This window comes from Ictalurus furcatus, chromosome 10, assembly GCF_023375685.1.
Source record: "Ictalurus furcatus strain D&B chromosome 10, Billie_1.0, whole genome shotgun sequence".
NCBI lineage: Eukaryota > Metazoa > Chordata > Actinopteri > Siluriformes > Ictaluridae > Ictalurus > Ictalurus furcatus.
This window is the reverse complement of record NC_071264.1, coordinates 31,529,931-31,544,444: the sequence shown is the minus strand read 5'-3', so window position 1 is coordinate 31,544,444 and position 14,514 is coordinate 31,529,931. Positions and strand designations below refer to the sequence as shown.

Here is a 14,514-nt window from a genome sequence, read left to right as displayed (position 1 = left end):
AGAGAGAGAGAGAGAGAGAGACTATGAGAGAGAGAGAGAGAGAATATGATGGAGAGAGAGAGAGACTATGAGAGAGAGAGAGAATATGATGGAGAGAGAGACTATGAGAGAGAGAGATTACGAGAGACAGACTATGAGAGAGAGAATATAAGAGAGAGACTATGAGAACGAGAATAGAGACTATGAGAGAGAGAGAGACTAAGAGAGAGAACACGAGAGAGCGAGAGAGAGAGACTGTGAGCAAGAGACTATGAGAAAGAGAGAATATATGAGCGAGAGACTATGAGAAAGAGAGAATATGAGAGAGAGAGAGAGAGAGAGAGAGAGAGACTATGAGAGAGAGACTGTGAGCGAGAGAGAATATATGAGTGAGAGAGAATATATGAGCGAGGAGACGAGGGGGCGTTTGGCACTGCAGCTAGCTGACTCACAGCATCTAGCTTTAGAGGGAAAAAGGTTCTCAGCAGAGTGGTTATGCACAGAAACACACAGACAACGCACCCCAAATTATTATTAAAATAGTAACACCACACCCAAACATATCCACATCTGTAAATAGTATTAGATTAAAAACTCTGGAAACAGGATGATAATTACAGATTCTTAATGTACAATGTCAGCTGTATGTATAAAACAGACGCATTCAGTTGATTAATTAAAAAATATATAATATATTTTATATATATTTATATATGCAGATACTCTTTCTGTGCAGAGATTAAACACTTGTTTGGTAGTAAAATGTGCACATTTATAGGTCGTTTCTCTCTTTTTTTTTTTAGTTTCTCTTTTCTTTAAATATAGCTTGATGTACACTGCCTACTTGAGAACTTTCCTCTCCAAACAAAATGCAATGAGGAGAGCAGCATGTCAGTCTCCCCTTCCTGTTCTTTATTCTAGTGGAATGCCTAGAGTTCTCACTTTAGAGAAAAATATATAGAGCTATTAGTATTAAACCTGCCTTATGGTGAAGGATATGAAAATATAAAAAAGTGTACAGCTTTTCTTTTTGAGGTGAAACCCTGGATCACTTCAAATTGATGCACTGGCCTGCTTGCATGTTTGGCAAAGATTACTTAAAAAAAAGAAAAAAAATATGTGTACGCGGTGTGATTTAACAAAAGAACGTGTATGGTTCAAATAAAATAGGAACTTGCCTATTACGTACGTCAAAAATATTCATCACATTCTCCAACTCCGTTTTGTATCAAAACAGACAATAATACTTCGGGTTCGGGGAGCTGATAGACTTTTATCTGTCTGAACTTCAGCTGAGCTGGTGACTGAACACCAGAACAAAGCCTCAAATGCCCGTCTTTCCCAACATCTGAACTGAAAATTGTCTGATCTTCTCACAAGGCGTCTGAAATGATTTCCTTTAAACTTTAAACTGTCCAAACAGGACGATCAGTCTGCATGAATCCTGAGAAACCGTGAAGAAAGAAATGTGTGTGTGTGTCATATACAGTAAAGTCCTTAAGTATTTGGACATTAACAAAGTTATTATTTTAGATGTCTACCACAGTACAGAAATTAAACAATAAATATGAGCTCAAAATACAGACTTCCAGCTTTAATTTACATCCACATCAGGTGAACAGCGTAGGAATTACAGTACTTTTTAATATGTGGTCCCCCAAAAGTAATTGGACAACTGACTGCTCAGCTGTTCCATTGCCAGATGTCGGGTATTCCCTCCGTATTTCACTTACCAGTAAGCAGAGAAAAGGTCTAGAGTTGATTTCAAGTGTGCATTTGGAGTATACCAGCTCACTTGTATATACTGATATGACATGACATAAGCAGCAGGATGAACTCTGAAGTACACAGGGATATATTATCTGCTCACATTTAGCTAAATGCTTCAAAACTCAATGGATGGAGCTTCACTCTGCAGATGGAAAATGACCTGAAGGACACTCCAAAAGCAACCCAAAGCTTTCTAAGGCAAAGAAGAAGTGGAACGCTCTGCAGCGGTCAAGTCGATCACCTGACCTGAATCCGATTGAGCCGCATTTCAGAACAAACAGGAAGTGAAGACGGATGCAGCAGACCTGGCAGATCATCACCAGGGAAGAAACCCAGCACCAGGTGACGTCTATGAGTCCCAGATTTCAGGAAGTCATTCACACCAAAGGATTCATAACCAAGTATTAAAAATGACAATTTAATTTACGAGTTTGTCCGATTTGTCTAATTCTTTGCTCCTATAAAAAGCGATAGAATTCCTACACCATCCAGCCAACTTAAATTCCTCTCAAAGTCTGCACTTTAATATTCAATATTATGCAGAGCACATATTCAATATTTAATTTCCGTGGTAGACAGTTAAAATTACAGTAACTCTGACAATGCTCAAATACTGAGTGTGTGCGCGTGTGTGCGCATGTGTGTGTGTGTGTGTGTGTGTGTGTGTGTGTGAGAGAGAGAGAGAGAGAGTGATTTTTACTTATAAAAGAAATAATAGCAGTAAGATCCCTTCATTAGAACAGTGTTTCTTCTCTGTTCCACACTTAATGCTTTTAACAGTTTACAAGCAGAAAAACAAATGGCAACTTTGCATTCCTGAGGAGGAAAGAAAAAAAAAAAACCTCATGAACACACAAACATATATAACAAAGGAAACTAAAACTAAAGGCAGGTGAGTGAAAAAAAAAGCATCTGAAAATGATGCAGACGTAAATATTCATGTTTGTTTTTTTCAGTCAAAATGTCAGCGTTTCCATATTAAAGTCCTAGTGGCTGAGTTCAATGATACAGTGTTTTCGTGTCACCAGCATGAGGAGGAAAACTGCACGTGTCGTGCTGAGGGTCGGAGTCCATCACCAGGACCACGCAGGGGAACAAAAAAAACCCAAAAAAGGTTCAGACAGGCACATTTGATTATGCTTCTCGAGTATTCCTGACACTGAGCCTGATATAGCCTCAGCCTCATTTATTTTTAACTGTTCGCTTTGGTAACAAGTAATGACTTAAAAGTCTTCTGCCGTTTTTTTTTTTTTTTTTGTTGTTGTTTTTTTTAAATAATTGTAATAAGTACCTACAGGAGAGTTAAGAGCTCTGCTTTCAAGGCAGCATCACAGCCAAATAACCATGGAGAGTTTCGTTCATTATTTCGTTCTGTATTTTTTCAACTCTTTCCCTCATCCTCCATGGGGTGAAAGTGCATAGGATGCTCTCACAGTAGTAAGGCCTTTTTTTTTTCTTCTTTTTAAAGATTTTTTTTTCTTCTTTAACACCATGTGAACTGCGTTTGCGTCACAGTGATTCATTTCAGTACGGGAGATCTGGCAGAATCTTCTGGTGTCGATTCAGACCACGTGTCTGTGTTCTGATGGAGGAGAGGACAGAGCAAAGAGTCAGTTGTTTGCTTCAGGCCCCTCCCCTAGTTTTTTCTTAGCCAATTGGCTCAACTCAATCCCCCTCCTGCTGCCGCTCCTCCTCTTCGGTTTCCTCCTCAATGACCTGAATGTCATCTGAGGTTGAGGAGGGAGGCGGAAGGCTCAACGCATCTGCCTGCTGCTGCTCTTGCTGCTGATGAAGGCCCAGGTCACAGTTCTTCTCCTCTTCCTCGATGATCTGCTTCCACGCCGTGTGGTTGTCAGTCAGGTGCTGCATAATGCTGCAGAACAGACGCTGGCGGCTTTTCCTCGGCTCTGCAAACAGAAACCTAAATAATTAAATGCTAATGATGGAGGAATAAAACATGGCCGTGGTAGATCTGGTTTAGATTCCGTGTTATTGGAGCATCAGAGACATAACACTGTCCTCATCTAAGTTTCAACCGAATTCTTCCAGATCAATGAATGAAATTCAAAGTTTGCAGGTTTTATTTAGTTTTTCAGAACTTTGTCTGTGCGCTGGACATTTTTTATTTTAATCTCATGTTCCTGCAGTTATTTCTGTTTGTATGCAATATTTTATAAGCCACTCAGGTGGGCGGAGAAAGAGATGTACTGTACGAAGAAAACGATACTTCTCTGAGTGTTGCAGGTATTATCTTCAGGTTTAACTTCATAGACACTCACTGGTTATTATTATTCTGCCAACCATTATAATTTTCCTCTTCATTTTCCTTCCTATACAATGTTTATTTAGTTTATTTTTTTGTACATGCTGATTTAAAAAAAAGTAAGCCAATCAGATGTTTTTCTGGTACAATTCCGCAAAATAACATACTATAAAAAGATGCAAGTATTTAAAATATCGAGGCTAACGTTCCAAAAAATACATACTTAACTGAAGCTCTTCATCAAGATCTTCATCGTCAGTCTCTGTGTCTTCAGCGTCATCCTCCTCTCCATCTTCATCATCCACCTCTTCCTCATCAACCCAGTAACCTGGGAGGAGGCCAGCGGCGTCGTACGAGTTGCACAGTGGCCCGACGATGTGCGTGATAAAGGACTCCTGCAGCTTGGCCAGCTGTGGCGCCGAGCGGTCCATGAAAGGGCTGATGGGTAATCCGAGGCGAGCCTCCTCATCTCCCTGCATAAAAGGGAAGAACGACATAACGGAAGCTGATAACTCTGTGCCTTTAATGAACTTAGCAGCTCTAGAGGATGCAGCATAAACGTAGCGCTATTCAGTACCTGTTCATAAAACTCATTCACGATGCCCTCTGTCCATTTCAAGTGAAGTCTGCGCTCTTTTGCCGGACCGTTAATATCGGCCAGCTTGATGCACACTTGGCATACCAGCAACCTGTCGTTCTCACTGGTCCAGTCGATACCTGGGCTATTCACATCTGTAACCTGTCAAAAACAAACACAAGCAGTATATCAGCCGGTCATTAGCACGGTCACATTTCTAAAAGAAGGAAATGTCTTCTCGCAAGGAAAACTTACTTGTCTGAACTCAAGAGCATAAAAGAGTTTAAAAAAAACATTGACTTTTAGCCTTCATTGGAACTATAAAAAAAAAAAAAACCCTAAATATCATGTTTTTTTTTGTAAAAAAAAAAAAAAAAATCACCTTGGAGTTAAACTCTGCTAAGAAATCAAAGTGCTTCTTCAGGTCTGTGGCAAGGATGGCCTCGATAACAAGAAAGCGAAAACGCTTGAATTCAACATGGTCCAGGTTGGACAGGAAGTTAAACTCGGGCTGAGACAGGAAAAGGCTCCATGCTGCGGCAGCATGGTGGTTCTCCAGAACCGAGCGATCGTTGTACAGCACCGCCTGCCAGAAACATGACAGAGATAAGAGAGGAAGAGAAAATAAATGAGTGGATTCTTGGGATGCTTGAATCTTTCCTAAATGATCAAATCCGTCAGCGCGCCAAATCCCTGGTAAAGTTGTGTTACAGTTTCGAATTCTTACAGTGGCTTAAGTATACAGTATAAATGAAAAAACGAAACAATAAAATGCCACATACCTGAGGGGCATTAGTAGCTACAAGAAAGGCGTTTGTGCGACCTGGGTGATCGTAGTCGTGCATAGCAGCTGCTACATATAGTGCCATGAGCTCGAGGGCAGGGACGTTCCAGGCCAAGCAGCCGTAACTATTATCCGAGATGGAGGAGCTTTTGGACAAAGCATAAGAAATCCGTCCAGGAGAGATACCACTGTCTGAGTCTGTGATGAAGAGAAACAGAGAAGAACCTCAGCACCTTATATACAGGACATATATAACTATAAATAAAATTCAAGTCATGTGTTAACAATCATATGTAAGAATTAAAGAATTAAAAGTGATGCCTTTCATTAACGCCAAATGCAGCATCCTTGTACAAGGTCACTGGACGACATGATTGCGTGTTCTTACGCACAATTAATCCACTAAAACGCATAAACAAATAAATAAATAAATAAATAATAGTAAAGGAAACAGACAAGCTCACAATGGTGTGAAACTATATTACACAGTTTTTTACTGTTCGATCGTGTGCTTGGAAAACATGCCGATCTCAGCATTGCGTGCATGCTGCACATTTCGGCTGCCAGACAGTGAAGTCACTGACTTTTCACAAACTCAACACCTCTTCCATTTAAAGCATGAGTCCCTTTCTCTACAGCAAACTGAATGACTCAGGCTGCACTCCATTTGAGAAATTAAAACAGTCATCAGCGGCCTTAAAATAAGTTGTGAACATGCTGAGCCAGCAACGGCGGTGGATCTGAATCACAGCACACTCTTATGAGAGCTGCAGTTCTGAGCGGTCTGATTTACTCTTGCCGGATCAAAGGGATAAAATTAGCACGGAAACAATCAGTACAGGCGTGGTTTAGGCACCAAAAATATTTTGTCACTGCTGAATGTTGGTACGGTGATGGGGCCTTTCTTTTTTTTTTCCCCCCAGTGGAGAGTACGTCACAGTACGGTTCCTGAATCAAATCCAGAACTATCCATACCCTGGTCCAGTTCCTGTGTCCTGTACCTTCGAAAGTAGGGGTAGTGATTCTGGAGGGGTTGGAAATTAGTGTTTATTTGGTTAAAACGTCTGTGGTAACTCTCCCAGACAGGACAAACATGCTGAGACATGCAGAGTGATGCAAGCAAACATAAAATTATGGATTAAATTGCAAAGCTTCCTGCAGAAAAAGGAAAACTGAAAGAGAAATTACTAAAGAACCACTGAGCCAAACAGTTTGACCAATCAACAACCTGCACTGTTTCCAGCCCCGCCCACATTTCTCTATTTAGTTCTCTTGATACCCTGGAAGAAAGAAAATCAAAGCAGCACAGAGTTTGGGTACCTGTGTCACTTCCTGTCACATGTTCATTATGGATCTGCTGGAAGCCTGGGATGGGTCTGGTGGTGAGATACCACACAGCGTGAAGGACATCTGTGGCATGGACACGATTGTGATCTGAGGAAGAGGTAATTCACAAATCAATACATCAGAGATGTTCAAACACCGTCCGCTGTATAATACGTTTGTTTTTCTTTCAACTGGAAAGTTCACTGAAGGTTTTCCCCAATGCAGATTCTCCCTCACACGCCATTTTAAAAGTTGAATTTACTTTTTGACAACACTCTAATTTAACTCTCACAGGGTATATCTCGGTAACCGTTCTCCAGAGCGCAGAAGTACGTCATGAACTTCCGGACGGGGATTTTGAAGATTTCAAACAGACCCGTGTCCTGGAACAAAGTGTAGGCCACCTGAGAGATATCCAAACAAACAAAACTTCATTAAGACACACAACAGGCCTTCAGTGAGGCGTCAAGTCCCTGATGATCAGCATCTATCAGACTGAGCTGTAAAGGATCATCAGCACTGCAACACACAAACATTATGCAAGGTGCCAATCACGTCTTGTTGCAAATGAACACAAAGTGGATCTAAACAGAACGTTAGTGAGTTTCTCGCGCTGATTAAGGATAATTATGATTAGGACAGCAAAAACGAGAGGAAAAAAGAAAAACAATAATGTAACTGGAACTTTTGCTTGCATGAATGCAGGTTAATAACCAAGGTCCTCATTTAAAAAAACAACAACAACACGAGTAAACAGAAAGGTTCCTAATTCTCTGCCACCAAACACAAACTATATTAAAATAATACAAATGTGAACGAGCCTCAAATATTCTTAAATAGTGACTCAAGCAATCATAATGGGCGTAAAATTAATTAGACGTGATGATTTCCTCCTCACGTAGGCCACTTTTAATGTCTGTTGTGTATTCTTCAGTTTTCCCATAATCAACATCAGATTATATTTATTATATTAGATTCTATCTATTCGTGAGTGTATGTTAAAGCCTTAAATCTGCACTTGCACCTCAAATTGTTCCCCACCGGTCTCTAGTGGGCCTCCCCATCTTTAGTGTACTGTTGGTTGCCATGTTTTCAGTGACAATGCCCTGATTAGTGGGATATGGCTACAGAACGTATGTAATCCATCCACGTGACCACAAATCGGATTAAAATGAGATATATTCCTGATAAAATATAAACTCTGGAGGAAAGCCTGTGGTGCAGAATGAACTGAAATGTTCGCTCTTTGACATAACAAACAAACAAACAAAAAAAAACACTGATATTTTTATTAAAAACATTTGATAAACTATACCCCATGTTTCATTAGGAATATTGATTTAATATGAGCTTAATAATATTTCTTTATAAAGAACTATAAATAAAAATGATCAACAAGATCCATCCAGTGATTATTTCTTTACTAACATAGCTGAGGATCCGTCCTGACTTCCCTCCCGTCCTTTCCATCAGGTCAAAGATCTGGAAGTTCCAGTTGTTGAGCTTCTCCAACAGAGCTTCCTGGTCCTCAAGCAGGGGATCTAACTTGAATTCCTAGGAGAGGCCACAGGAGAAACGGCAAGATTTTTTGTTTATGAAGGTTTGCGGTCATGTAGGTCATTCTGAAATGTCTAGGTCTAGCAAGTGATGGAGATTTGAAGATATCCGACACCTCATCCGTTATGAATTTTCACTTTAGATAACTGACCAAACAAAAATCTTCAAGATTAGAACACAAAGTCCAATTACACGGTCTGACCTCTGACCCCAGAGACCTCTGACTGCTTCCCCTGCCAACAGCGTTTTATGATAAGGTAGGAACTGTGACATGGACTGGACAGGCAAAGTTCTTTTTCCAAAGTAAACACACATTTTATAGAAGAGTTCATCACACTCGTATCCACAGCTATCTAAAGTTAGATTGAATACTTCTTAAGACTTTTTTTGGGTTGAAAATGTTCATGTTGTAACCGAATATGTCTGGACACATTATCTGGATTGAACAGATACTGAATAAACACAGATAGGAACAGTGTACTATTAGTCTTTTTTCTGTTTGAGAGTATGTGTGTATGTTTCATGTTGAGAGTAGTTGTGTGCATACTGTAGAGTTTCAGTACAATTCCCACCACATCTACATCTCAGGAACCAATTCAGTTCAGTTTCATTTGTATAGCGCTTTTAACAACGGACATTGTCCCAAAGCAGCTTTACAGAAATATATAAATTCAGGATATACAGCGGGGGAAATAAGTATTGAACATGTCAACATCTTTTTCAGTAAATATATTTCCAATGAGGTTATTGACATGAAATTCTCACCAGACTTCAGTATTAATGGATTTCAGCTGGTTCCTTGCCTTACCTTACCTTGGAGAACTGCTTTTTCTTAGCATGTTTAATACTTTTTTCCCGTGTCATTCCTCTTTATTACACATAACTTTATTTATAGACTTTAATGTTGTGAATTGTTTATATTTGTGGATTTCTTGAGTTAATACTGATGTCTTGTGAAAACTTCAGGTGAATAACCTCATTGGAAATATATTTACTGAATAAAATGTTGACGCGTTACTTATACTTATTTCCCCCACTGTAAATTTTAAATGTATGAATTTATCTCTAATGAGCAGCCAGAGGCGACGGTGGTGAGGAAAAACTCCCTGAGACGATATGAGGAAGAAACCTTGAGAGGAACCAGACCCAGAAGGAACCCGTCCTCATCTGGGTAAAGAACCAAAAGATACTAGTCCAGAATGTTCCGGCACTGGAGAATTTAGAGAATTTTTTCTTCTTTTTCTCAGTCTTTGGGAGACAAACAAGTTAACAGTGGTGCACACACATTTCTGATTTATTTATTGAGCCACTGCTCCATATCACCCATACTGATCGTGTGTGTTGCGCGCACAAAAAAGTTTTTTTTTTTTTTAATTAACACATAAATCAGCAACCTTTTCTGATCTTTCAACTATAAACAACAGTTTCCTAATTTGGGAAACACAATCTGAAACAAATTTAGCGTGCTTACTCAGTCACAGGAATAAAACTGCTATTGGTTAAGTTTTCTCTCTCTAATGCTTCCGTTTTATTTCAGTTTCTTTCATTACTACTTTTTTTCTCAACACCATCTTTCTCTCCCCCCTTATTCATTTGTTCTTCCCTTATGTTCTTATCTTTGTGTTGCTCATTATTTTGAGAACAAGGCGATTACGTTAACATTCCTGCAGCTCATACAGAAATACAGATGCTTATTGTACCTCAGGACGAGATGGAGTCTCCTGCACACCCGATCTTTGCTCTTCCTCCTCCTCTTCCTCACGCTGAGCTCGTTCTTTGGCGGTCAGTCCTGCTTCCTCTCCCTGAGCATCTACTTCCCCGCTTTCCTCCCTGATCAGCCCATCGCTACTGTATTCCGTCGCCTCAGCTGAGAAAACCAACCATGCAATACCTTTCAGTTCAGTTCAGTGTTGTGTGTGTAGAGTGTTTAACAGTGGACATTGTCCCAGAGCAGCGTTACAGAAATATATACATTCAGGATATAGATTTTAAATGTATGAATTTATCTCTAATGAGCAGCCAGAGGTGAAGATCTGACTCGTGACTTGTTGTATGATGTAACTTTGGTGATTTTCTACCTTTACAATAAACTAATAAACAAATACACATAAAATGTTCAAGGATTGAATCAACACCTGGTCAAATTCAATGTAAGGGTTTAATATGATGTAAAGTGGAGTGTGAGGAGTGTGTAAGGAGTGTGTAAGGCACATGTGTGAGGAGTGTGTGAGGAGTGTTTAAGGCACATGTGTGAGGAGTGTGTAAGGAGTGTGAAAAGGGTGCATGAAGAATGTGTTAAGAGCATGTAAGTTGTATAAAGAGTGTGTTAAGAGTGGCTGAAGAGCATGTTGGGGCATGTGAGGGGTGTATTAGGCGTGTGCGTGAGGCGTGCGTGTTTGATGAAGGTCCAACCTGATATCCTTCTCTGCATGTCAGGCCCCGGGGTCATGTGACCGTCACCCACCTCAGCATTAGAGACGCTCTTCAGTATCTGTCGCCCACAACTGTCTCACACACACACACACACACACACACACACACACACACACACTACTATGTCATGTTGTACAACAGTAAGGTAAATACAGCACGAGCAGTGGGATTTTAAAAAAAATAATAATAATTTTAATGTGATTTCCATGAAACACACTGGCCTGTGAAGTGAATCACCACACTGTGAAATCACAGTCCCGACCTCAGGTCAGGATAAGGTTAGAGGACGTCAGTGGGGTTGTTACCTGGTGCAGAGTGAGCTGAGCGAAAACCCCGGTGCTTTGTGCAGGTTTACGCTGGGCTTGGTGAGGATGTCGGCCGTGTCAGGAAACTCCACCGGAGACCGAGTGATCAGCGATGAGCTTGGACATGACGGGGGACCGTGACTCGGAGAATTGAGTGGACTCAGACTCGGAGACGCACCTGTCAAGGAAGGACAGAAGTCCTGAATGTATGATGGTACAAGTACAGGGTTCTCACCCTTAAATTCTGAAGTCCAGTGGGACAGATGGATATTAGATAGATGTGTCTCATTTACACACAGCAGGATACAGAGCTTTATGTTTACACTCTAAAAGGTTATGACTCATAATGATCAAAATAAATAAACGACTTGAAATATCACTTAAAATTTGGTGAAAGTATTGTGCATCTACATTTATGCCAACGTCTTCCTTTTCTGTGCTTGAAGACCAAATAACAGAGATTTTTACGGGAAAACATGCAAAAGCACCCGCATATCTTCAATATGTGGAGGTCTGTAATGTGGATGTGATCAAAAATAACGGGAGGAAGAAGAAGAAGAAGAAGAAGAAGAAGACGCAGACTGACCTGGTCTTCTGGGCATGGTGTGACCATAGGAGAGCGTAACGGAGGAGGATCTCTGCTTTGGGATGGTCAGCAGGTTGCTGTTTGGCCCGTTGGAGAATGATCCCTGACTGTTTAGAGACAGTTTCACGTTAGAGATCGAGTCATTATGGAAATCACACGAGCACGGAGCAGTGCGGTAAAACGCTACACCTAAAATAATTATAAAATAATAATCATAAGCGTCTTGCGTAATATTTCAAAAGTCTGTGTGACAGTGCCACCTTGTGGACGAATAACAAAAGAGCATAATGATCATAAAAGGCTGCAGAGTTCATTCACTAGTGCCAGGAGTCTAAACTTCTACAATATTGTCGAAACTTTAAAAGGACTAAAGGGCTTTGTGAGCTGCGTTGAGGTGTTCTGCTCCGCGGTCTGAAGTAACCTCTGGGTTACTCGGGTTCAGGCGTGACTTTAGTTCTCCGGTGAGAAGATGAGGGCTCTGACCTGCTGGCACTAAGCTCAGCGTGAGATCTTTTTCCATTACTGCGCTCCCAGCGAGGGGACGAGAGCGTCTCCAGAGGAGAGACGGACGAGGACGCAGAGCTCCGTCTCAGTTGAGGAGTCGGCAGACTGTTCCTACTACTCAGGCCCTGAGAGAGAGTGAGAGAGAGACACAGAGATAGAGAGAGAGACAGAGAGAGAGAGAGGCAGAGATGAATTGCGCTTATATAACCTGTAACCTGTGCTTAGTACTGGAGGTGAAATAGCACAGACGTGTTGATCTTTATGATAATCAGTGAAACACGTCGTCACGTGACGTGAGGTTTACATCTGAGGACCACAAACATCAGACAGGATCCTTTAGTCACATTTACAGTGAGATGGTTAATAATGTTATGATTTGTCTGTGCTGGTAAACGTTTCAGAAAAACCATGAGTTTAATGATGGGAATATATATATATATATATATATATATATATATATATATATATATATATACACACACACACACACACACACACACAATTTAGCATGGAAATGGAGGGAAAACAAAATATTCTATATAACCAAAAGTATGTGCACCCCTGACCATCACACCCATATGTGCTGCTTGTTGAACATCTCGTTCCAGATTTATTCCCCTTTGCTGTTATAATGCGCTCCTCTCTTCTGGGAAGGCTTTCCACTAGATATTGGGGCGTGGCCGTGGGGATTAGTGTACATTCAGCTACAAGAGTGTTAGTGAGGTTGAGGTCAGGCGCTGATGATGTGAGGAGACTCCAGTTCCAGTTCATCCTAAAGGTGTTCAGTGGGGTTGAGGTCAGGGCTCTGTGCAGGACACTTGAGTTCTTCTACCTTCAACCTTCACACACCACGTCTTCATGGAGCACGCTTTGTGCTCTGTGTCATGCTGGAACAGTGTTTTTTTTATTCTTATTGCTACAGCACACAGAGACGTTCTATACAATCGCACGCTTTAAACCTTCTGGCAACAGTTTGAGGAAGAACCACATAAGGGCAGGATGGTCAGTGATGTTGATCCCATGATCCTCTCAGAAAAGCCTATTGTGGTGTACATTATTACGGCGTTGGTGTTAAATCGTGAAGTTACCTGCTTGGAGGATCAGGGACTTCCTACCTTTACAGGCTTTCTCTCAGCTCGGTCACTCGGATCCTCTGCCTCAGCACAGGGGTAGAACCCTGGGAACGGTGTGAACGGATTGGGACGCGGCCGGAAGGAGCCCGAGAAGCTGCTGATCAAACTGCTGACGCTGCGCAATGACGACACGACATGTGGAGAGAGAGACGAGTCCTGCAGCAGGTCTGAGATCAGATTCCTCACATCACTAATCACAGAGAGATCTGCCCCACACACTGAACCCTGCAACACACACACACAGACACACACACATTATTCTCTATAACACTTTGATAAATTAGAGATAACTGTTTTTGACTACGATTAAATGTCGAAGGTCAAAAAGAAAATCTTACTTTAGAATTGTCCATAAATATTATAGCAGCACAACACATCTCAGAAAACTGTGATGTAATTCATAACAATACAGAAATATTATCAGCCCTACTGGAATGGCAGCTTGTATGTGGGAACTTTAACCAATCGACTGAATATCTTTAAATATCAAATATAACTGTAAAATATTAATATGTAATAAGAGTAAAATAAATAAACAGCAGCAATAATAATAAAATAATTATAGAGGTAAACTGAGTCAGTTTTAGTGCAATACTGAAAGAGTGGAAAAAGAAAACAAAAATGATTTAAAAACACGAGTGTAAATACTGCATTTTTCTGAAGACTTTTACTTTAAATGTTGTAGGTTTAATGGCGTGAGTGGAGCTTCTGTCGCCTCCTAGCGGTGACACTCAGTTACAGCAGTGTCTGTGTCTCAGTTTTCTATTCACTATCGGTCTGTCTTAAACCACAAACATGTAGTACAGTCTTTAAACATACATACACACACACACCTGTCTCTTACTCACACACACACCTGTCTCTTACTCTCACACACCACGATAGATCAGAATTTCAGTTTTCATTTCCTGATATTTACATCTAGACGTGTTAAATAATTTAGAACATGGCACCTTTTGTTTGAACTGAACCCTTTTTCAAGTGATCAAAAATACTGAAACATGTGAATGACTGCTGTTTCTTTCTGCCCAGGAGTGTCCTTTTAAATTACCTGTTTAAAGTTTAAAAATGAATAGCTCTGATTGTCTAGGTTAAGGGTAAGGAAAAGGTTGTACACAGCAGCTATGCTCGTACTTACATAGGAACAACATTCATGAAATGTATCAGTCAGGATTTAGACCTCATCATAGCACGGAGACAGTGTTAGACAGTAAATGACCTACTACTGGCCTCTGATCAGGGTTGTGTCTCGCTGCTTGTGTTACTCGACCTTAGTGCAGCTTTTGATACTATAGAT

At 40.7% G+C, this 14,514-nt stretch overlaps 1 protein-coding gene across 1 annotated transcript in view; it reads right to left on the bottom strand.

Annotated features, from left to right (window-relative positions):
• The window catches only part of pde3b (phosphodiesterase 3B), a 57,561-nt gene continuing 43,047 nt past the window's right edge, over nt 1-14,514 (bottom strand). The window contains exons 3-16 of the mRNA XM_053634085.1: nt 13,200-13,442; nt 12,064-12,209; nt 11,581-11,687; nt 10,995-11,172; nt 10,669-10,760; nt 9,957-10,123; nt 8,128-8,253; nt 6,992-7,103; nt 6,694-6,807; nt 5,372-5,571; nt 4,972-5,175; nt 4,590-4,751; nt 4,236-4,485; nt 1-3,656 (exon numbers count right to left, since the gene is read on the bottom strand). Coding sequence (XP_053490060.1) covers nt 3,415-3,656; nt 4,236-4,485; nt 4,590-4,751; nt 4,972-5,175; nt 5,372-5,571; nt 6,694-6,807; nt 6,992-7,103; nt 8,128-8,253; nt 9,957-10,123; nt 10,669-10,760; nt 10,995-11,172; nt 11,581-11,687; nt 12,064-12,209; nt 13,200-13,442 — 2,343 coding nt within the window. The 3' untranslated portion in view covers nt 1-3,414. The remainder of the gene's footprint in view (nt 3,657-4,235; nt 4,486-4,589; nt 4,752-4,971; nt 5,176-5,371; nt 5,572-6,693; nt 6,808-6,991; nt 7,104-8,127; nt 8,254-9,956; nt 10,124-10,668; nt 10,761-10,994; nt 11,173-11,580; nt 11,688-12,063; nt 12,210-13,199; nt 13,443-14,514) is intronic.